This window comes from Mesoplodon densirostris, chromosome 18 (assembly GCF_025265405.1).
Source record: "Mesoplodon densirostris isolate mMesDen1 chromosome 18, mMesDen1 primary haplotype, whole genome shotgun sequence".
Classification (NCBI taxonomy): domain Eukaryota; kingdom Metazoa; phylum Chordata; class Mammalia; order Artiodactyla; family Ziphiidae; genus Mesoplodon; species Mesoplodon densirostris.
In genome coordinates, this window is record NC_082678.1 from 37,793,249 (window position 1) to 37,812,506 (window position 19,258).

Sequence of the window (19,258 nt, forward strand, 5' to 3'; positions counted from 1 at the left end):
GTTGCATTCCGCCATCCGCCAAGGTCACATTCTAAACTCTAACACCCGATCTCAAATGGCTCCAGTTGCCCTCCTGAGCCGTCTGACATTCTGTGTGTGCACGTGTGTGCATGCTTACACCTGTGTGTGGGATGCGGCGGCAGCAGAAGTAACCACCAGGCTTAGTTACACTAACGAATGTAAGCCTCACCCTACGACACCCTGCAGGGCACTGGTGATCACACATCCTCTACAGAGGAGGAGAGATGGGGTCCCAGAGGGGCCAAGGGGCTTGCCCAAGGCCACAGCCCTAGTAAGAAAGCAGCAGGATTCCAGCCAATCTCTGACTCCAAGGCTGAGTTGGATTGTAAAACTGCTCCCTTGAAGTATGTCAGCTTCACAGATTAAAATCCTAATTTATTTGTACCTTTAGGGACAAGCTATTGTATTTTCAGCTTGTAGCATTTCTGGGGGTAATGTGCCCCCTTACGTACTCAGGTGCTTTGGGCCTCCCTCCTCTGTCTGGCCTTCCTGGTGGGTGAGATGCTAATCCACTCTGGCCTTTTCTCCAGGCATCTGTCAGACAGAGGAGCTTGAGCTGTTAGCACCAATCTCCTTCCCGGCCTAGTTCCTGTCCCCATCCCAACTCTTTACAAGACCTTCACGGCCAAACAACCCAGCGATGACTTACGCTGCCTTTCTCTATCGGTGCCCGGTCACCAGATGTGGGCGCTAGACGTGCTCATGGTATTGCCAACCTTTTGGTTTAAGCCGGGGTGGTAATAACAACACCAAGAGCAGAGGCAACTGGCTTCACACATTTGATCTGATACTAGAAGGTAGCATAATTTTCATCACCTGCCTTCATCTCCTCCTTCCTCATCATCAGTAAGATGGAGAAACTGAGGCTCAGAGAAGCCAGGCAGGGAGCTCATGATCATCCAGCTCCTTGGTACCAGAATCAGTGTGTGAACCTGGTCCCACCTGAAGTAGAGTTGTCTCAGTGTGTCCTCAAAACTCTTTTCTGGGTTGTCCTACGTTTGCAAGGCCATTTTGGCTGCGGTGGTGAGCTGAGGGGCTATGGTTAGGTAGTAGTCTATTACAGTCATTTTTCCTAATTTAGCAGTATAGCTTTATGAGTTATTTTGAAAAATTTCAAACCTGTGAAAAGCTGAAAGAATAGAATGATGAACACTCATGTGCTCTTCACCCACATTCACTGATTATGAGCAGTTTGTTGCATTTGGGCTCTCTTTCTCTCTGTGTATACACATACACACACTGAATATGTGTGTAATGTGTATGTGTGTGTGCATATTTTTCTCAGACCTTTTGAAAATTATTTGTAGACACTTCATTCTGAGTATGTCAGCATTTAGGAGTGATTTTCAAGCTGTTTTCTGTGGACTGGGTTCTCTGGAGCTGCTGCTAATTTAAATTGTGTGGAGTCTGAAGCTGGTGTAAGACAATGTCTGTCATCTTTGGCCTCAGGTGTCAAGGTTTTGTCTTCAGAATAGCCCCCTTGCTCTCAACAACTGCGCTGCTAACAAGTCAACTTTTGAACTTATAAATTTGTACTAATAGACTATCACTATGTCTACGTGGCATGTTGCGTTTTTACATAAGATATAATTTGCAAACAGGCTTTTGTTACTAAAAAGTTTTGGAAATCTCAGTGAGCCCCTGGTCTCCTTCTGGGTCATCACTGACCATCTTTTGGGGGCCCCGAGGGCCGTGTGTGCTCACATGTTTGGCTGTAATGGCCCAAGGCACCACTTCTGAGTGGATCACAAGCCAGTGCTAAATGGTAATGATCTCATGAAACAGGTAAGTCATTGTCATGTCATTTTTCTTTTAAAAGCTCCACACGTACTGTTTCTTCCCATGCATCTCAATGTCTGTACATACGCATGTATAAACATCATAGTGGACATTGATTATCTGGCTGCCCAGAATAATGATCCCAATGACCATAATACTGATGACAATAGGACGGTAGTTAGCATTTATTGAGGGCTGAATATGCACCAGGCAGTCTTCTAAGTGCTTTGCATATAATACCCCATTTCATCCTCACACTGCCTCTGAAGTAGGAACTACTGTTGTTTCCATTTTACAGGTGAGGAGACTGAAGCATAAAGGGTTAAGTAATGTGCCCGTGTTCACAGAGCTAGTGAGCAGCTGGGCTGGGGTCCAAACCCAGGAGTCTGACCCCAGACCCCACACTCCGCTCAGCTGTGCTTCCTCCAGATACCTGGGTTGGTGTGTGATTGAGGCTGCAAGTCCCCAAATATATTCTCAGGCCCACAGACATTTTTTTCCACTAGGGAGTTTTCCCTGCAGAGGTTTCTGGTTTACCTTCTGAAGCAGTTAAGTAACAAATATATATTAAACATTTGTGTTTTCACTTTGATGATGAGTTAAGAAGATGACTGTAAACGTATTCAAGATCAGTCTAACCAAACAGCCATACACAGACGTTTCCATCTGATTTCATATTCACAAATATTTAAAAGTCACTCACGGACAGCAACAATGGAAGCTCAACACCAGGCTCCACAATATTTTTTTCCCCCTTTGAAAGGGGTCCGTACATTATTTAAATTTGACTACCTCTCTTCCTGTTGTTCTAGAAACGACATGACCAGCTCTTTCAGAATATACAGCAACTGCCTCCCCCTGAGCAGCGCCAGGCTTAGGAGATTTACGGTAAAGGCATGTTTCCTAGGAGGTCAGTACGGAAACCCAGAGTCAACTGGCAGTTTCTGGGGAGAGCAGCTTTCTGCCCACTGCAGCAGTTTCCTTTTTCTTTGGGAGATGTTCACATTTGAAAAGGCTCCATTGGGATACTTATCAGCCTCTCCTGTTCCTCTGGGGTTTGGTGCAGTTGACAACCGGCAAGGATAAAATGAGCTGGTCATCTCGGGACCATGGAAAACATGGAATCGAGGCTGAAGAATGTCCCTTATTTTCGATGTGAGAAGGGGAACAATTCTGTCCCCATGTGCCAGAAGTGTGAGACGTGTGTCCTGGCCTGGAAGATCTTCTCCACCAAAGAGTGGTTCCGAAGGGTGAGCAAGATGTCCCAGAGGAGGTTTCTGGTCAGCATCCTGCAGCAGCTGGATAGCTTGTATTTGTTACACTATTTTCAAAATATCCTTCAGACCACGCAGGGGAAGGATTTTATCTACCACAGGTCCCGGGTCAACCTCAGCAAGGAGGGGAAAATCGTCAAGTCCTCCTTGAACCGAATGCTGGACAAGACGGTGGAACAGAAGATGAGGGAGATTTTGTACTGGTTTGGGAACAGCAGCTACCGGACGAAGGCGAATTACACACTCTTGCTGCTGCAGATGTGCGACCCCGAGTTACTTCTCACTGCTGTTGATGTCATCAGAGTCCTGTTTCTGAGAGGGCGGAACGATGCCTCAGGTGAGCGAGGCCACAGGTAGAGACCTAAGGGTCCCCAGAGACCAGGAGGCCAGACTTCAGGAGCCCGTCAAGGAGTGGGAGGTATGGACAAGCTTAGGTAGATGGGGATCTTCCAGATTGCAGAACAGAGCGCTTTGTCCTGACACCCGATCCTGTTGACCAAAGGAGAAGCTGCTGAATGTGACTTCCTTCTAGAAAATTGTAAAAGGACAAATGCAGAAGGAACTTTCAACTGTCAGGCGTTTCAAAGGGATTTCTGCATCCCTTAGGCCCAGAAGTGGCTGGTCTGCGCCTCTGCTACTTAATGCTGGGGCGGTTCCTGCTTTAGCGGGTTAGGGATTGAAGCGGGTTTGAGAAGGAGGTAAGGGGAGTGCTACTGAGTTGTGTTGCCCTTCAGTTTGCACTGCACGGAAACTAGGCCAAGAGGCCAAAACCTAGGGCTTTCCTTCATTCATCCCACTGTATCCCTTGCTTGCACATAAAATCCAACCTTGACTTGGAGTTTATCCAAGGCTGGAGGTAGTGGAAGGGCCAAATAAGGCTGGGGTAGGCGTTCTCAATCGTTGCTTGTATCAGAATCACTGGGAGGGCTTATTAAAACCCAGGTGGCCGGGGTCCTCCCCGGAAGGTCCTGACCCAGTGGGTGTGATGTGGGCCACGCGTCTGTATTTCTAACAAGTTCCCAGCAGATGCTGATGCTGGTCTGGTGACCTCACATTGAGAGCCGGTGGTCTAGGGTGTCGGTGACAAGGTCTTGGAAATGTTTGGCCGGCTGGACTGGGGCAGCAAAAGCAACCAGAAAGGAGGCAAGGGACTGGGGGTTGCAGGGGGTCCAGTACGAGAAGCAGAGGATTAGCAGACTGGGACAAGGCTGGGAGAGGGCGTCAGATGGAGGGGTTCAGAGGTTGAGCTCTTGAGGGCGGGGAATTCCTGTTGTCCACGAGACCTGGTTTGTGGTCCTGTTGGCAGACTCATAGAATCCCAGGAAAGTTTAAAGCTACGTGGCCTTGGGGGCAGTTAGATCCCGTTATATGCCCTTGATTTTTTTTGTGTATCCAGGAAGTAAAAGAATAGTCACCTGGAATGAAGAAGTGGTGGAGAAAATCAGAGGATCCCATAAGTTAGATTAGAGATTGATCAGTCCAGCTCCTTCATTGTATAGGTAAGGAAGTCGAAGTTCAGGGAATCTCAGTGATTCGGCCGTGGTCACCCAGTCGGGGGGTTGAAAACCAGGCCCCCCATCCTGATCATCTCCCGTGGGCAATGCTGGCCCCTGGACAGGGGTGGCAGGTCTCGAGTAGCCTCATCTGTACACACAGGTCCTCACCCACCGCAGGAATCAGCTCCTTGTATTAAAAGTTGTGTAAGTCCAGTTACAGGTTGTGGCAACCTTCCCCTTTTCCTAGGGGAGCTTCTCTCTTAAAAATTAAATTTTCTAGGACTTCCCTGGTCATCCAGTGGTTAAGACTCTGTGCTTCTACTGCAGGGGGCATTGGTTCGATCCCTGCTGGGGGAAGTTCTGCATGCTGCATGGTGCGGCCAAAAAGAAAGAAAAAAAATTGAATTTTCTAATTTGACTCAAGGGCATTTATTCATATCATTGAAGAACATAACGCAAAAGCTTCAGAAAAGCAGTCCCTCTTCCAGCTCCTCACTCTCTTTCTTCCTCTTTCCCTCCCTCTCTCCCTCTCATTCTCTCTCTGTCCTCATGTATATAGAGCTCTGATGAAGTTTGCAGTGCAGGTGGGCTGGCAAAGGCTAACAGAGGCTTTCTGTGATTTTTACGTAGAAACTCAGAGGTCCCAAATAAAAACAGACATAACTGGCCTGGTCCGTTTTGTGTTGATTAAAAAGAAGCCAGTAGAAATAAAACCATCTCTCTCTACCACTTCCTCTCCACACACCTGCCTAAAGAGCCACTCATCTTGGCCTTTTGTTTTTCAGGGAACAACCCAGACTCCAAGGATTTGTTTTTCGTCCCTGAGAAAGCCCACACGGCCCCGTGCGAGACCTCACAAGTCTGCTGGGCAGCCAGACCCGGGCACACATCCTTCCCGTTGTCCAAAACTACAGGAGAAGCAAGCTTGCACGAAAATGTGTGGTGGGGAGCAGCCACTACTGGTAAGTCCGCTGGTAGGAAGAAAGCCGATGGGGAGGGAGTCCTGTGGAGATGGAGGGGCTGGTAGGGCAGCCGTATCTAGGGAGGACAGAGTTGGGCAACTAACATTCACTTGTCACCTACAAAGTGGATTGGGCTCTGTGAAATTTATTCCCTCATTTAATCCCACATCTGGTAAGGGGAGAAACAAGGATTAAAATCAGTCAGTGTGGGACTTCCCTGGCAGTCCAGTGGTTAAGACTCTGTGCTTCCCCTGCAGGGGGTGTGGGTTCGATCCCTGGTTGGGGAGCTAAGATCACACATAATGTGGGGCGTGGCCAAAAGATAAAATAAAATCAGTCAGTGTGACCTTAAGTCCCCTTCTGCCCCAGGCCGGAATCTCTCGGTCTAGCCCCTGACCTCTGGTGTGTGGGGATATGGGGAGGGGCACCTCCAGAATCCAACCCACCAGGAGCTATTTTTTCAGCATTGGATTCAGTCTTGAGGTGGAAACAAAAGCAGTGGGGAATTGGGCCCTGACCTTAAGGCTGTCCTCACTTGGTTTTTGAAGCAAGACATATACACGGAATAATTACGGGAAACACAAAACATAGATTCAGAAACGCTTTTTATACAGAAATTTTCAAGTTTCAAAAGTAGGTAGAGGGCCTCCCTGGTGGCGCAGTGGTTGAGAGTCCGCCTGCTGATGCAGGGGATACGGGTTCGTGCCCCGATCTGGGAGGATCCCATGTGCCGCGGAGCGGCTGGGCCCGTGAGCCATGGCCGCTGGGCCTGCGCATCCGGAGCCTGTGCTCCGCAACGGGAGAGGCCACAACAGTGAGAGGCCCGCATACCGCAAAAAAAAGAAAAAAAAAAAAAAAAGTAGGTAGAATAGTGTAATCATTACCCACATAACCATCATCCAGCCTCAACAATTATCACCATTTTACCAATCTTATTTCCTCCATCCCCCTCTTTTGAAATTGAGACTTTTTCTTGTTGGGCTCATTTAGAGGAAACTCCAGACACCATGCCATTTCACCAGCAGGGCAGTTTTGATGCCACAGACATCGACTTGAGCTGGGAACGTTGAAAACTGCTTGTGCGTTTGGTTGGGGAAGCTCTATTTTCATTTTGGCAGAAGAAATGACCAAACCCTGGTGGCCTCAGGGTAGACCCTGATGAGCTCTGTTTTGGGGGACAGCTTTTGTCAAGGACTTGCTCTCGGCCCGGAGTCACCCCAAAGACGTCCCAACCGTGCCCCCTTCTCTGGCTTTCCTCTAGAAGGACAGTGGAAGAGTTCACTCCAGTATACTTCCGAGATGAATAGGCTGTCTTCTGAGAAAGCAAGCGTGTCCACAGCAGGCTCGGCCCCCGCTGCCGATGTGCTGGTGGATCTGGAGGCCGTCAGAGAGCTGTCTTCTGGGGTCAGCAGATACCGCGACTTCATCCTTCACCTGCCGGTCCATCTCTCCAAGTATATCCTCAGTACGCGGGGTCTGTTGGGGGATTTATCAAGACCCCCCCTCCCCGCCTGCCACCATTGCAGCGCACTTGGGAGGTCCCCAGGTCCACCTCTTGTTTTCCAGGTATGCTGGATAAGAACAGCCTGAAGAGGTGTGTGTTCGTGAGCCAGCACTGGGCAGTGCTGGTGCAGCAGGTCAAGACCGACCTGTCCATGCACGCTTTCATCCAGCACCAGATCACCTTACTGCAGGTACTTTCTTTGGGAGGGGACAGCTGTAGACCAGCCTCATGTCTGCACCAGCCTTTCTGTCTGCGGTAGACCCTGAGCTGGCCTCCTGCTGCTTCCTCAACTGCCTTTTTGTCCGGACTCCCGATATCCCCATTTACTCTCCCCTTGTTGGTGCATCTAGCAGGGATGACACGTATAGAAACCTCTTGGGAAGACAGAGGCAGAGCCTTTCCAGAGCCTCACAGAGCAGGGAACTTTCCCCAGGGAGCCATATTGCAGCTTGTGCAATATAAGAAAGCTTCATGTACACAGATGTTTACAGAGCCACAAAGTATTTTTTTAGGTTAAAATGCAGTTTTCCCTGGATAGTAACCACCTCTGGCATTTATACTTCTGTTTCTTGCCAGAAGCCTGACCCTAAATCATGGGTTCCTGGTAGCTTGGATTTTTCCCAGCAGAGGGAGAGGAGACCTTCAGCCAGGGGACATGCTGGAATCTGGGAACCGCCCACCATCCTCGCTGGTCCCTCTCCGGATGTTTGGTGGGCGTTACTCTCCTTCAGCCAGTCTACACGCACCACTGGCCTAGCTGGCCAGGCCCAGGCCTTCCTTGCACAGAACTTACCCATCTTTCAGATCTTGCCAAGCACTGGTTTTTCCCCTCCTCTTGGAGTGCAAGAAGTAAGAGTAGCCATTTTCGGTTCTTTTCCCCCAGGGGTCCTACACCAGGGGAATAGACCCTAATTACGCCAACAAGATTACTGTCCCAGTTCCTAAGATGGCAGATGACGGGAAGCACCTATGTGTGAAAAATCAGAAATGGAAACTGAGAACGAAGGTGGGTTCTGATGGCACTTGGGCCAAGCGACTGTGGGCGTCCTTTCCAACTGGCCATTGAAGGCCGAAGTCCAGACTCGGCCCTCACATATGGATGTAGGATATGGGAGATGTAGGATGGGGCATATGAATGTAGGGTATGGGAGGGTGTGGGTTAGAGCATATGGATGTAAGGTATGGGAGGGTGTAGGATAGAGCATATGGATGTTGGATATGGGAGGATGTAGCATAGAGCATATGGATGTAGGATATGGGAGATGTAGGATGGGGCATATGAATGTAGGGTATGGGAGGGTGTGGGTTAGAGCATATGGATGTAAGGTATGGGAGGGTGTAGGATAGAGCATATGGATGTTGGATATGGGAGGATGTAGCATAGAGCATATGGATGTAGGATATGGGAGATGTAGGATGGGGCATATGAATGTAGGATATGGGAGGGTGTAGGATAGAGCATATGGATGTCGGATATGGGAGGATGTAGGATAGAGCATATGGATAGGGTATGGGAGGCAACATTCCCTAAGGGAGACCACAGTTGGGTGCTGTGTGTCCTTAAGCGAGTGACTTTCTCTCAAGCCTTAACTACCTCTTCTGTTAAATGAGGGGGCTGATTTGGATGTCTTCTCAGGATTCTTCCTGACTGCAGCTCCCACGTCAGGTCCTGTGTCCATGGCATCTGTCATCTAGCGGGGAGCTCAGAGCCAGGAGCAATGTCAGGATCACTGGGGTTTTCCTCACCACCTCTGTCCCTGCATTGAGAGGCTGCAGGGGGGTCTGTCGCTCGGGATTGAGGACATGAGGGCAGGGCTAGGGCCATCCCCAAACGTCCAGGGTCCTGAATGAATTAAGCTTTCCGACCTCTCACTTCCAGGTTCATTCTGGTTCTAGGACGGAGGAGAGCGTTACTTAGTCTCAGACCTCTCTACAAAACCTCGGGCACTAACAAAAAAAGTATCGTGTCTCAGATGGAAGACTCTGAGCTCCGGGTTCTGCCCACTCAGCCGTGGTGGTCGTTCACCAGACCAGTGGACTCTTGCCCCCTCCTCTCTGCTCAAGGGCCTTCTATTTTGAAATCTATTCAATGGGCCCCAAAAGGATTCTTAACAAGGGTGGTCAGACTGTAGCTTTCCATAGGAAGACTGTTCAGTTTCAATTAGAAGTTGAGAAAGAGAAGGGTCCAGTTCTTATGTCTGTAGAGGCCGTTCTGGTCACACAAAGGAGGGAGGGGGGGCGGGGAGGGCAGCAGGATGATGGGACCATGGTGACTCTGGGGGGTCCAGTCACTACTCAGGTCCAGCTGAGCATTGCCATGGGAGACTGTGCACCCCGGCTTCCCAGGCCGCCTGAGCTTTCAAGGGAAGTGAGAAATCTGAATTATCATGGCACAGCCCCTTCTTTTCTTTAACACTGGCAGCCAATTAAAAGCATTTAAAAAAAACCCAAAACTACTTGGGCCCAAGAAAACACATTTGTGGGCCTGCAATTGTTGAAATCTTTGAGTTGGCCCCTCCGCTCATTTTATAGATGAAGAAACAGAGTGTCAGGCCTCCACTGGAGGGAAAGAGACATAAGTTCAAGGCTGACCCGCTCTTTCCAAGCCCGTCGCTCTGTTAAGTGTAACACAGCCAACACCCTTCTTCCTTAGGTGATGTAGCTAGTAATTGCCAGACAAAAAAGGACTACCCAGACAGTGTTTGATGCTTAGAAATGTATAATTAATTTAAGAAAAGAAAGAGAAACAGGTAAAGATATGGAGACCGGTAGGGAAGCAGTGGGACTGAGCAGTGAGGGGGCTGCTGGGAAGAGACGGAGGCGAGTGGTGAGTGCTTCGGGGGTGTGTGTGGCTACAGCGGGTACTGCCTGGGCTTGATTTCTGTGATCTTCTTGATCTACTTGAGCCTCACGATGCGTCGGGTGGACAGTGTTGCTCCCAGTGTGTGGGTGTGGAAATGAGGCTGTGCTCTTAGAATACTTACCCAAGGTCTCCTGGCTGGTCATGGCAGAGCTGGGATTCGAACCCAGATCTTTTTCACCCCATCAACTCCACCGAGTAGCCTCCAGGCTCTCAAAGCTCAGTGGGTGAGCGAGAGCCAAGGAATCCCAGCCTGGGCTGTGAGGAGCCAGGGAAGCCTCGTTTAATTCAAGGCAGGATATCAGAGCTGCCTGAACACACGAGGGGAAGCAGGCTGATGGATTCTTCTGGGGAGACACTTCTTTGTGGACGACAGGACCTGGTGAAAGATTGAGAAGGAGGATGGGCTGAGGAAGAGTGGACGGGCATGGAAGAGAAGGCTGAGGTTGGGAAGGAAGACAGGTTCCCAGACACAAACGTTGTACTGTGGTCCTCTTTGCTGTCATCATAAACTCACCTTGTCTTATTGGTTTCCTGTTAGTGTGATTGCTATTTCCTGCTTTTTGAGGTTGAAGAAAATGAGGCTGGGAAGAAGACTGGAACTGGAATTCCAGTTGAATCATCTATACCAGAATTTAGCATCCCTGGAGGGCCATAGCTACTCAGAAAGTGTATGATGAAGGGAGGGAGTGGGGAGGGAGGAAGGAAGGAGGGAAGGAGGGAAGAAGGAAGGAGGGAAGGAGGGAGGGAAGGAAGGAGAGAAGGAAGGAGGGAGGGAGGGAAGGAGGGAATGAAGGAGGGAAGGGAAGGGAGGAGGGAAGGAGGGAGGGAGGACGGAAGGAGGGAAGGAAGGAAGGGAAGGAGGGAGGAATGTTGGAAAGGGATGGGGAACACCCCTGTTGAGACTTGATAAAATTGATTTCCCCTCTCTGAGGCTCAGATGCATCATCTGTAAAATGGTGAGAATACTTTGTGGGGCAAGTGATGTACTTTGTAATGCAGCTGTAAGGAGAAATGAAGGTTGCAGATGTATGAAATCTTTGACACACAAGTGCGTAGAGCGTGCAACAGGAATTTCACATGTGACTTGAGTTCCCACGAGTACGCTCTGTACTGTCTCGTGCACAGACAACAGGAACTCGAAACCCCGGCTTCTGTGAAATGGGCACCAGTGACTTTATTTTGTGTGCATCCTGGTCGTGAGCTCATTTTTGGAAAAGTTGTGCTATCAGCAGCATTGGAAGTTCACAGAATCAGAGGTAGAAGAAGGATCAGGACCTTCAACTCAGTATTTTCTCACTCAGGGGTTCCTTTTGCTCACGGGTCCCTCCCCATCACCACATAGCAGTGGCCACAGCCTGAAGAGGAGGAGCTCTTGGGCCCCTGTACCCTCACCAGGGGAGAGTCTCAGGGATGCGTGTCTGGGGTCAGGTTGCTGCCGTCCTTTGACTGTAAGTGTTCCCTTGTTAGAATGACTACGACCTGTGGACCGCATACCAGAACCAGGAAACTCAGCAGGTGCAGATGGAGGAGAGGAATGTCTTCTGTGGCACTTATAACATCCGCATTCTCTCTGACATGTAGGTACTATGGTCAGAGTCCAGGTCTCCAGGGATCCTTGAACTACCCACACGGGCATCTGAGGACTCCCATGACCTTTGCTCACTTAGAAAGGCAGTCCTTCCTCACCTCAAGCCCCAGCCTCAAACCCACATGAGATCCCATTTGGAGAATAGGTGCTTGATTTTTGCACCATTCTTGGCATTGGGTGGAGGTCGCTCTCCCCTTATAAATTTTCTGTACACTGACCAACAAGCTTTTGCACAATTCACAGGCATGAAATCTTTTTTAAAAATATCTTTACTGTTTAATTCTTATTTTAGAAGTAATATATCCTTACTGGAAAAAAAATCCATGATATGCCAGGAAATGTATAGAGGAAAGGAAAGCTCTCCTACAATCTTGTCACATAGAGATAACTACCATTAATATTGATGTCTACCCTAGAATTTTTTCTTTGGCTCTATAAATACATATATTAAATAGAAATGGGGCTATGCTATACATAGTTCTGTAACCCACTCTGGCAAGGTACTGTGAAGGTATTTCCATGTTAAATATGAAAATGGTATTTATGATAACTACCTAGTGTGGCATCATTTGAATATGCCATAAGAAGACCCTTTAATAGGCAACTTTCTGCCATACTTTAGACCTAGGACTTCACTCTTTATTCATAAAGTTTTGTGAAGGCCATCATTGTTCTATTTTTGGTTGTGAACCTTACTAACAAATTGCTTCTTGACCAGCCAGTAGGGGGAAGACAGAGCAGATGGGAAAAGGCAGAGCTGAGATTTTATGGATAGTATGGTGATACATGCTCTTCAGAAGAGAAGTTGACTGGTTGAACTCTAGATAGGACAAATGGAATGAGGACAAAAACGTCAGGAATTGCTCCTCATATTTAGAGTGACTTTATATCCCTGTTTACTGAAACAATTCCACTTTACTCCGTGGTCCTCAAACAATTAACAATAGTGTCCCCTTTCACAATAAAAAAATCTCAGTTTGGACAATAAATCATTTGGTCATCCTGTTCATATTTTATCTATTTGCTAATAATCTTATGATTGGAAAATTAATTCAACTCACCCTGTTTTGTTGGACTGTAAGCTCATTGAGGGCAAGGTCCATTCATATCTTATTCATCTATCTTTGTATTTCCCATTAGCACCTATTTTCACAGGACTTTGCCCCTAATATATGCTCACTGGTTATTGGTTAAGGGAAAAAAGAAAAACAGCAAAAAACCAACAGTGGGACATGCAGTGGGTATAGGACTTCCCAAGTGTGTTCCTCTGAGGTTTTCCATGAAAAAAGGTTTCCATGGTCAAATAAGGTGGGAAATGCTGCATACTCTGTTCTGTGTCTTGATGATTTATCATACATTAGCAGAAATTATTAAAATAGTTTTGCCTTTTGTGTTTAGGTTTTAAATCTATTTGAAATGGATTTTTGTTATGGTGTGAGGTGGGGATTCATCAGGGACTGTTAACATTAGGCCTTGCCTTCTGCTATATCCCTTGTTGGAAGGCCCTGGATTTTCCATTATAGTATTGCTGCAGGTGAAAGGCATTGTGCTAAGTGAGTTCTAGGAAGGACAGTAACTCTTCTTTCCATGGATCATCCCTTTTCTGGAAACTCAGGTGGGACCGAAGCAGAGTCATCCACTATTCTGGGGGAGATTTGTTAGCTGTGTCATCCAATCGGAAGATCCAGCTTCTGGACATCATACAAATAAAGCAGATACCCATCAAGTTCCAAGGCCACACTGGGAGTGTCCGTACCCTTTTCTTGTGTGAGGAGGAAAACTTTCTCCTGAGCGGGAGTTATGACCTGAGTATCAGGTAAGTGGTCCAAGAAAGCTGTGGTCCCCAACATGCCCAGGCCTAAATGCAGCTTGTGGAAAGAGCATGCATACTTTTACCTTTTTGTATTTATGCAAAAGTTATCCTAAATTACACTGACTTTTAGAATAATACACTTTTTTTTGGCAAGATAAAAACCAAAAATTTGTATATTGTTTAAACTTTGGATGAGATAGATGTATAGCAATTATCAGATCTATTTTCTAGCTGAAGGCTGTGACTCAAAAAGTATTTTCTGGGGCTTCCATGGTGGCGCAGTGGTTGAGAGTCCGCCTGCCGATGCAGGGGACACGGGTTCGTGCCCCGATCCCGGAAGATCCCACATGCCGCGGAGCGGCTGGGCCCGCGAGCCATGGCCGCGGAGCCTGTGTGTCCGGAGCCTGTGCTCCGCAACGGGAGAGGCCACAGCAGTGAGAGGCCCGCGTACAGCAAAAAAAAAAAAAAAAAAAAAAAAAAAAAAAAAAAAAAAAAAAAGTATTTTCTTTAGCATTCTTAGGTGAAGGCATAATTTATATTTCTTTTTATAGATTTCTTCAGGGGAAAGTAGTTTTTTGTGGGTATGGAAACAAAATAGTGTTAAATATATATATATATATATATATATATATATATATATATTTTTTTTTTTTTTGTGGTACGTGGGCCTCTCACTGTTGCGGCCTCTCCTGTTGTGGAGCACAGGCTCCGGATGCGCAGGCTCAGTGGCCATGGCTCACGGGCCCAGCCACTCCGCGGCACGTGGGATCTTCCTGGACCGGGGCACGAACCCGCGTCCCCTGCATCGGCAGGTGGACTCTCAACCACTGTGCCACCAGGGAAGCCCTGTATATTTTAAAACAATATAATAAACACCCATGTGCTCATTACTCAGGCCAGGAAATAGGGTGTTACCATTCCCTAAATCCCCTTTGTGCCTTTCTCTTATTCCATCTTTCTTCCTCCCAACCAGAGGTAATGTTATCCTAAATTTTATACTAATTATTCCCTTGTATTTCTTTATAGTTTTGCTACCTATTTATATATATGCCGATATATTAATTACTTTTGTCCATTCTTGAACTTAACATAAATGGAATTGTATCTTAAAAGTTCATCTGTACTTGATTCTTGCACTGAACTGTGATTTTGAGATTCATTTGTAAGATGTAGGTAGCAGTAATTAATTTTTCACTGAGATACAGTATTTTATTAGATGAATATATCATAGCTCATTTATGTACTCTTCTGTTGGCGGATATTTGCATTGTTTATAATTCTTTATTCTTTCAAAGAGAACTGCCATAGACATTCCTGGATGTGTCTCCTGGTACCCATGTACATGAGTTTTTTTATTTTTTATTGAGGTATAATTGACATAAAGTGTTAGTTTTAGGTGTACGATATAATGATTTGATATATGCATATATTGCAAAATGATTACCACAGTGAATTTAGTTATATCCATCACTACACATAGTGACAGTTTTTTTTCTTGTGATGAGAACTTTCAAGATCTACTCTCTCAGAACCTTTCAAACATACAACACAGTATTGTTGGCTTGTTTTTCTGTTCTTGCATCAAAACCGCCTTTTTAAAAAAGATAGTTTTTATAGAGCAGTTTTAGATTCACAGCAAAATTGAGAGGAAGGTACAAAGGTTTCCCATATACCCTTTGCCCCATTCTCAAGATACCCCATCAGAGTGGTACATTTGTTACATTTGATGAACCTGCATTGACACATCATTATCACCTAAAGTCCATAGTAAACCTTAGGGTTCATGCTTGGTGGTGTACATTCTATGAATTTGGACAAATATATAGTGACATGTATTCATCATTATAGTATCATACAGAGTATTTTCATTGCCCTAAAAATCCTCTATGCTCTGCCTATTCATGCTTTCCCCTAACCCCTGACAACCATAGATCTTTTTACTGGCTCCATAATTTTCCCTTTTCCAAAATGTCATATAGTTGGAATTATACAATACATAGCTTTTTCAGATTGGCTTCTTTCACTTAGTCATATGCATTTAAGGCTCCTCTGGGTCCTTTCATAGCTTGATAGCTCATTTCTTCCTTATGCTGAATAATATTCCACTTTGCGGATGGACCACAGTTTATTTATTCATTCATCTACTGAAGGACATCTTGGTTGCTTCTAAGTTTTGGCTGTTATGAGTAAAGCTGCTATAAATATCCATTTACAAGTTTTTTGTGTGGACATAAGTTTTCAGGGTAAATATCAAGGAGAACAATTGCTGGATCACATGGTAAAGTATGTTTAATTTTGTAAGAAATCGCCAACTGTCTTCCAACGTGGCTGCATCATTTTGCATTTCCACCAACAATCAATGAGAGCTCCTGTTCCTTCACATCCTCACCAGCATTTGGTGTTGTCAGTGTGCTGGATTTTGGCCATTCAGATAGGTGTGTAGTGGTGTCTTGTTATTTTTTTGCATTTCCCTGATGACCTGAGATGTGGAGTATCTTTTGGGGATGTCTTCTTTGGTGAGATGTCTGTTAAGATCTTTGGCCCATTAAAAAAATTGAAGTATATTTGATTTACAATATTGTGTTAGTTTCAGGTGTATGGTAAAGCTGAAATACATACATATATATATTTCAGATTATTTTCCATTATAGGTTATTACAAGATATTGAATATAGTTCCCTGTGCTATACAGTAACTCCTTGTTGTATATGTATTTTATGTTTAGTACTTTGAATCTGTTAGCCCCATACTCCTAATTTATCCCTCCCACCCTCCCTTTTCCCTTTGGTAACCATAAGTTTGTTTTCTATGTCTGTGTGTCTGTTTCTGTTTTGTATATAGATTCATTTTTATTATTTTTTAGATTCCACATGTAAGTGATATCATATAATATTTGTCTTTCTCCATCTGACTTACTTCACTAAGTATATTCTCTAGGTCCATCTATGTTGCTGCAAATGGCAATATTTTGTTCTTTCTCATGGCTGAGTAATAGTCCATTGTATATATATATACCACATCATCTTAAGCCAGTTGTCTGTTGGTGGGCACTTAGGTTGTTTCCATGACTTGGCAATCATAGTGTTGCTATGAACATTGGGGTGCATGTATCTTTTCGAATTAGAGTTTTCATTTCTTCCAGATATATGCCCAGGAGCGGGATTGTTGGATCATATGGTAGCTCTATTTTTAGCTTTTTTAAAGGAACTTCCATACTGTTTTCCACAGTGGCTGCACTGTGGAAAAGTTCAGTGTAGGCAGGTTCCCTGTCCTCCACACCCTCTCCAGCATTTATTACTTGTAGTCTTTTTGATGATGGCCATTCTGACTGGTGTGAGGTGATACCTGATTGTGGTTTTGACTTGTATTTCTCTAATAACTAGCGATGTTGAGCATCTTTTCATGTGCCTGTTGGCCATTTGTATGTCTTCTTTGGATAAATGTCTATTTAGCTCTTCTGCCCAGTTTTTGTTTTGGTTGTTTGTTTTCTTTTTGTTGAGTTCTGAGAGTTCTTTATGTATTTTGGATAACAGTCCTTTATCACATGTGTCTTTTGCAAATATTTTTTTCCAGTCTGTGCCTTGTCTTCTGATTTTCTTGACATTATCTTTTGCAGAGTAGCTATTTTAAATTTTAATGGAGTCCAGTCTATCAGTTCTTTCTTTCATGGGTCATGCCTTTGGTGTTGTATCTAAAAGTCATTGCCATACCCAAGGTTGTGGTTTTCTCCCATGTTATCGTCTAAGAATATTATAGTTTTGTGTTTTATGTTTAAGTCCATGATCCATTTTGAGTTAAATTTCGTGAAGGATGTAAGGTCTGTGGCTAAATTCTTTTTTTTTTTTCATGTGGACGTCCAGTTGTTCCAGAACCATTTGTTGGATAGACTCTCTTTGCTCCATTGTATTACCTTTGCAATCAGTTGACTGTACTTACATGGGTCTGTTTCTGGGTTCTCTGTTCTGTTCCATTGATCTATTTGTCTATTCTTTCACCAATACTACACTGTCTTAAGTACTATAGCTTTGTAGTGAGTCTTGAAGTTGGGCAGTGTCAGTTCTCCAACATTATTCCCCTCCTTCAATATTGTTTTGGCAATTCTGGGTCTCATGCCTCTTCCTATAAACTTTAGAATGAGTTTTCAATATCCACAAAATAACTTGCTAGGATTCTGATTGGGACTACCCTGTTTTGTTTTGTTTTAAAGATTTTTTTAAAGTTGTTGTTGTTGTTTTTGATGTGGACCATTTTTAAAGTCTTTATTGAATTTGTTACAATATTGCTTCTGTTTTTTATGTTTTGGTTTTTTGGCTGCGAGACATGTGGGATCTTAGCTCCCTAACCAGGGATCAAACATGTACCCCCTGAACTGGAAGGTGAAGTCTTAACCTTTGGACCGCCAGGGAGTCCTGGGACTACCCTGTTTTAAAATTTTTTGATTTGTTTTGTATTTAGCTATGCAGTTGGAAAGTTTTAATATGTGATGGTGGGGCAAGTTTTACACTTCACTTTCCTTTTTTTATATAACTTAGCTATGGTATATATTTTTTGAGGTTTTAGGGTAAGTTTACCGACTTGAAAAATCTAACTAGACTTACAATTGGAGTTGCATTGAATTTATAAACAATTTGGGCAACACATTCATTTCTTTGTTCTTTCTTAGAACTTAATACTTTTTCTTTATAAAAGTCTTGTGTAGTCTTATTTAATACTTGTAAACTTTATAATTTTATTGCTATTTTGAGTGGTATCTTATTTCCATTTATATTTTAAAGTTGGTTATTGCTGGTACTGAGAAATGGTATTGATTTTTATAGGTGGATCTTGTATCCAGCAACCTTGCTAACCTCTCTTGCTAACCTCAAAGTATGTATGTTGGTTTGGTTTTTCCATGTAGATGATCTTATCAACTGGAAATAATGGCAATATATTATCTTCTTTTCTGATACTTACACTTTTTTCTTTTTCTTTCATTCTAACTTTGCCTTGGCCTTATAGTTAAGCAGTAGCTGTGAAAGGCATCTTTATCTTTTTCCCCTTTTTGAAGGGAGTACATCTGTTTTTTCTCCATTAAGCATAATGCCTGCCGTTATGACTTTCTTATATAAGTTTGCTAAGTCTAGGAAGTCCCTTCCATTCCTATTTTTCTAAAAGTGTTTCTCAAATATCAATACCTTTTCTGCATAAATTACGAAAACAACCTGGACGTGTGGTTGGCCATGTTGCTAGAGACAGAAGTTCAAAACAGGCTTTTTGGGACTTCCCTGGTGGCACAGTGGTTAAGAATCCGCCTGCCAATGCAGGGGACATAGGTTCGAGCCCTGGTCCAGGAAGATGGCAAATTCCGTGGAGCAATTAAGCCTGTGTGCCACTACTGAGCCTGCGTTCTACAGCCCGCGAGCCACAGCTACTGAGCCCATGTGCCACAACTACTGAAGCCCGCACACCTAGAGCCTGTGCTCTGCAACAAGAGAAGCCACTGCAACGAGAAGCCTGCACACCACAACGAAGAGTAGCCCCCGCTTGCCGCAACTAGAGAAAGCCTACGTGCAGCAATGAAGACCCAACGCAGCCAAAAATAAATTTTAAAAAAACATGCTTTTTTTTCAGACCAGTGGGACATTGTTGAATGCACTATGGGTGCGGAGCAGGCTCTGACGAGCAGGTAAAGCCATAGAACCTTTAGGAATATTAGAAGGAAAAGCCTAACAAATCTAAAGAGAAACAGAACCAAAAAACCCATTTACTAATCATTTATTATGTGCCAAGTCTCATAATAACTATGAGGTAAGTACCATTATTATCCCCAATTTACAGATGATGAAACTGAGGTACAGAATGATTCAGTAACTTATTTGAGATCACACAGCTAGTAAGTGATGGACCTGGGGTTGGACCTCAGGCAGCCTGGCTCCAGAGCCCACCATCTTGACATTATATCGATACTTTGTCCTGTCA

The 19,258-nt window shown here is 44.9% G+C and overlaps 1 protein-coding gene across 2 annotated transcripts in view; it reads left to right on the top strand.

Moving 5' to 3' along the window:
- The first annotated feature begins 2,781 nt into the window (after positions 1–2,781).
- FBXW10B (F-box and WD repeat domain containing 10B) overlaps positions 2,782–19,258 on the top strand; it is a 30,212-nt gene continuing 13,735 nt past the window's right edge. For both annotated transcript variants that reach the window (XM_060081419.1, XM_060081420.1), the window contains exons 1-7: positions 2,782–3,411; positions 5,356–5,532; positions 6,794–6,997; positions 7,099–7,226; positions 7,920–8,042; positions 11,367–11,476; positions 13,103–13,303. In XM_060081419.1, the coding sequence (XP_059937402.1) occupies positions 2,910–3,411; positions 5,356–5,532; positions 6,794–6,997; positions 7,099–7,226; positions 7,920–8,042; positions 11,367–11,476; positions 13,103–13,303 (1,445 nt within the window). In that variant the 5' untranslated portion in view covers positions 2,782–2,909. The remainder of the gene's footprint in view (positions 3,412–5,355; positions 5,533–6,793; positions 6,998–7,098; positions 7,227–7,919; positions 8,043–11,366; positions 11,477–13,102; positions 13,304–19,258) is intronic.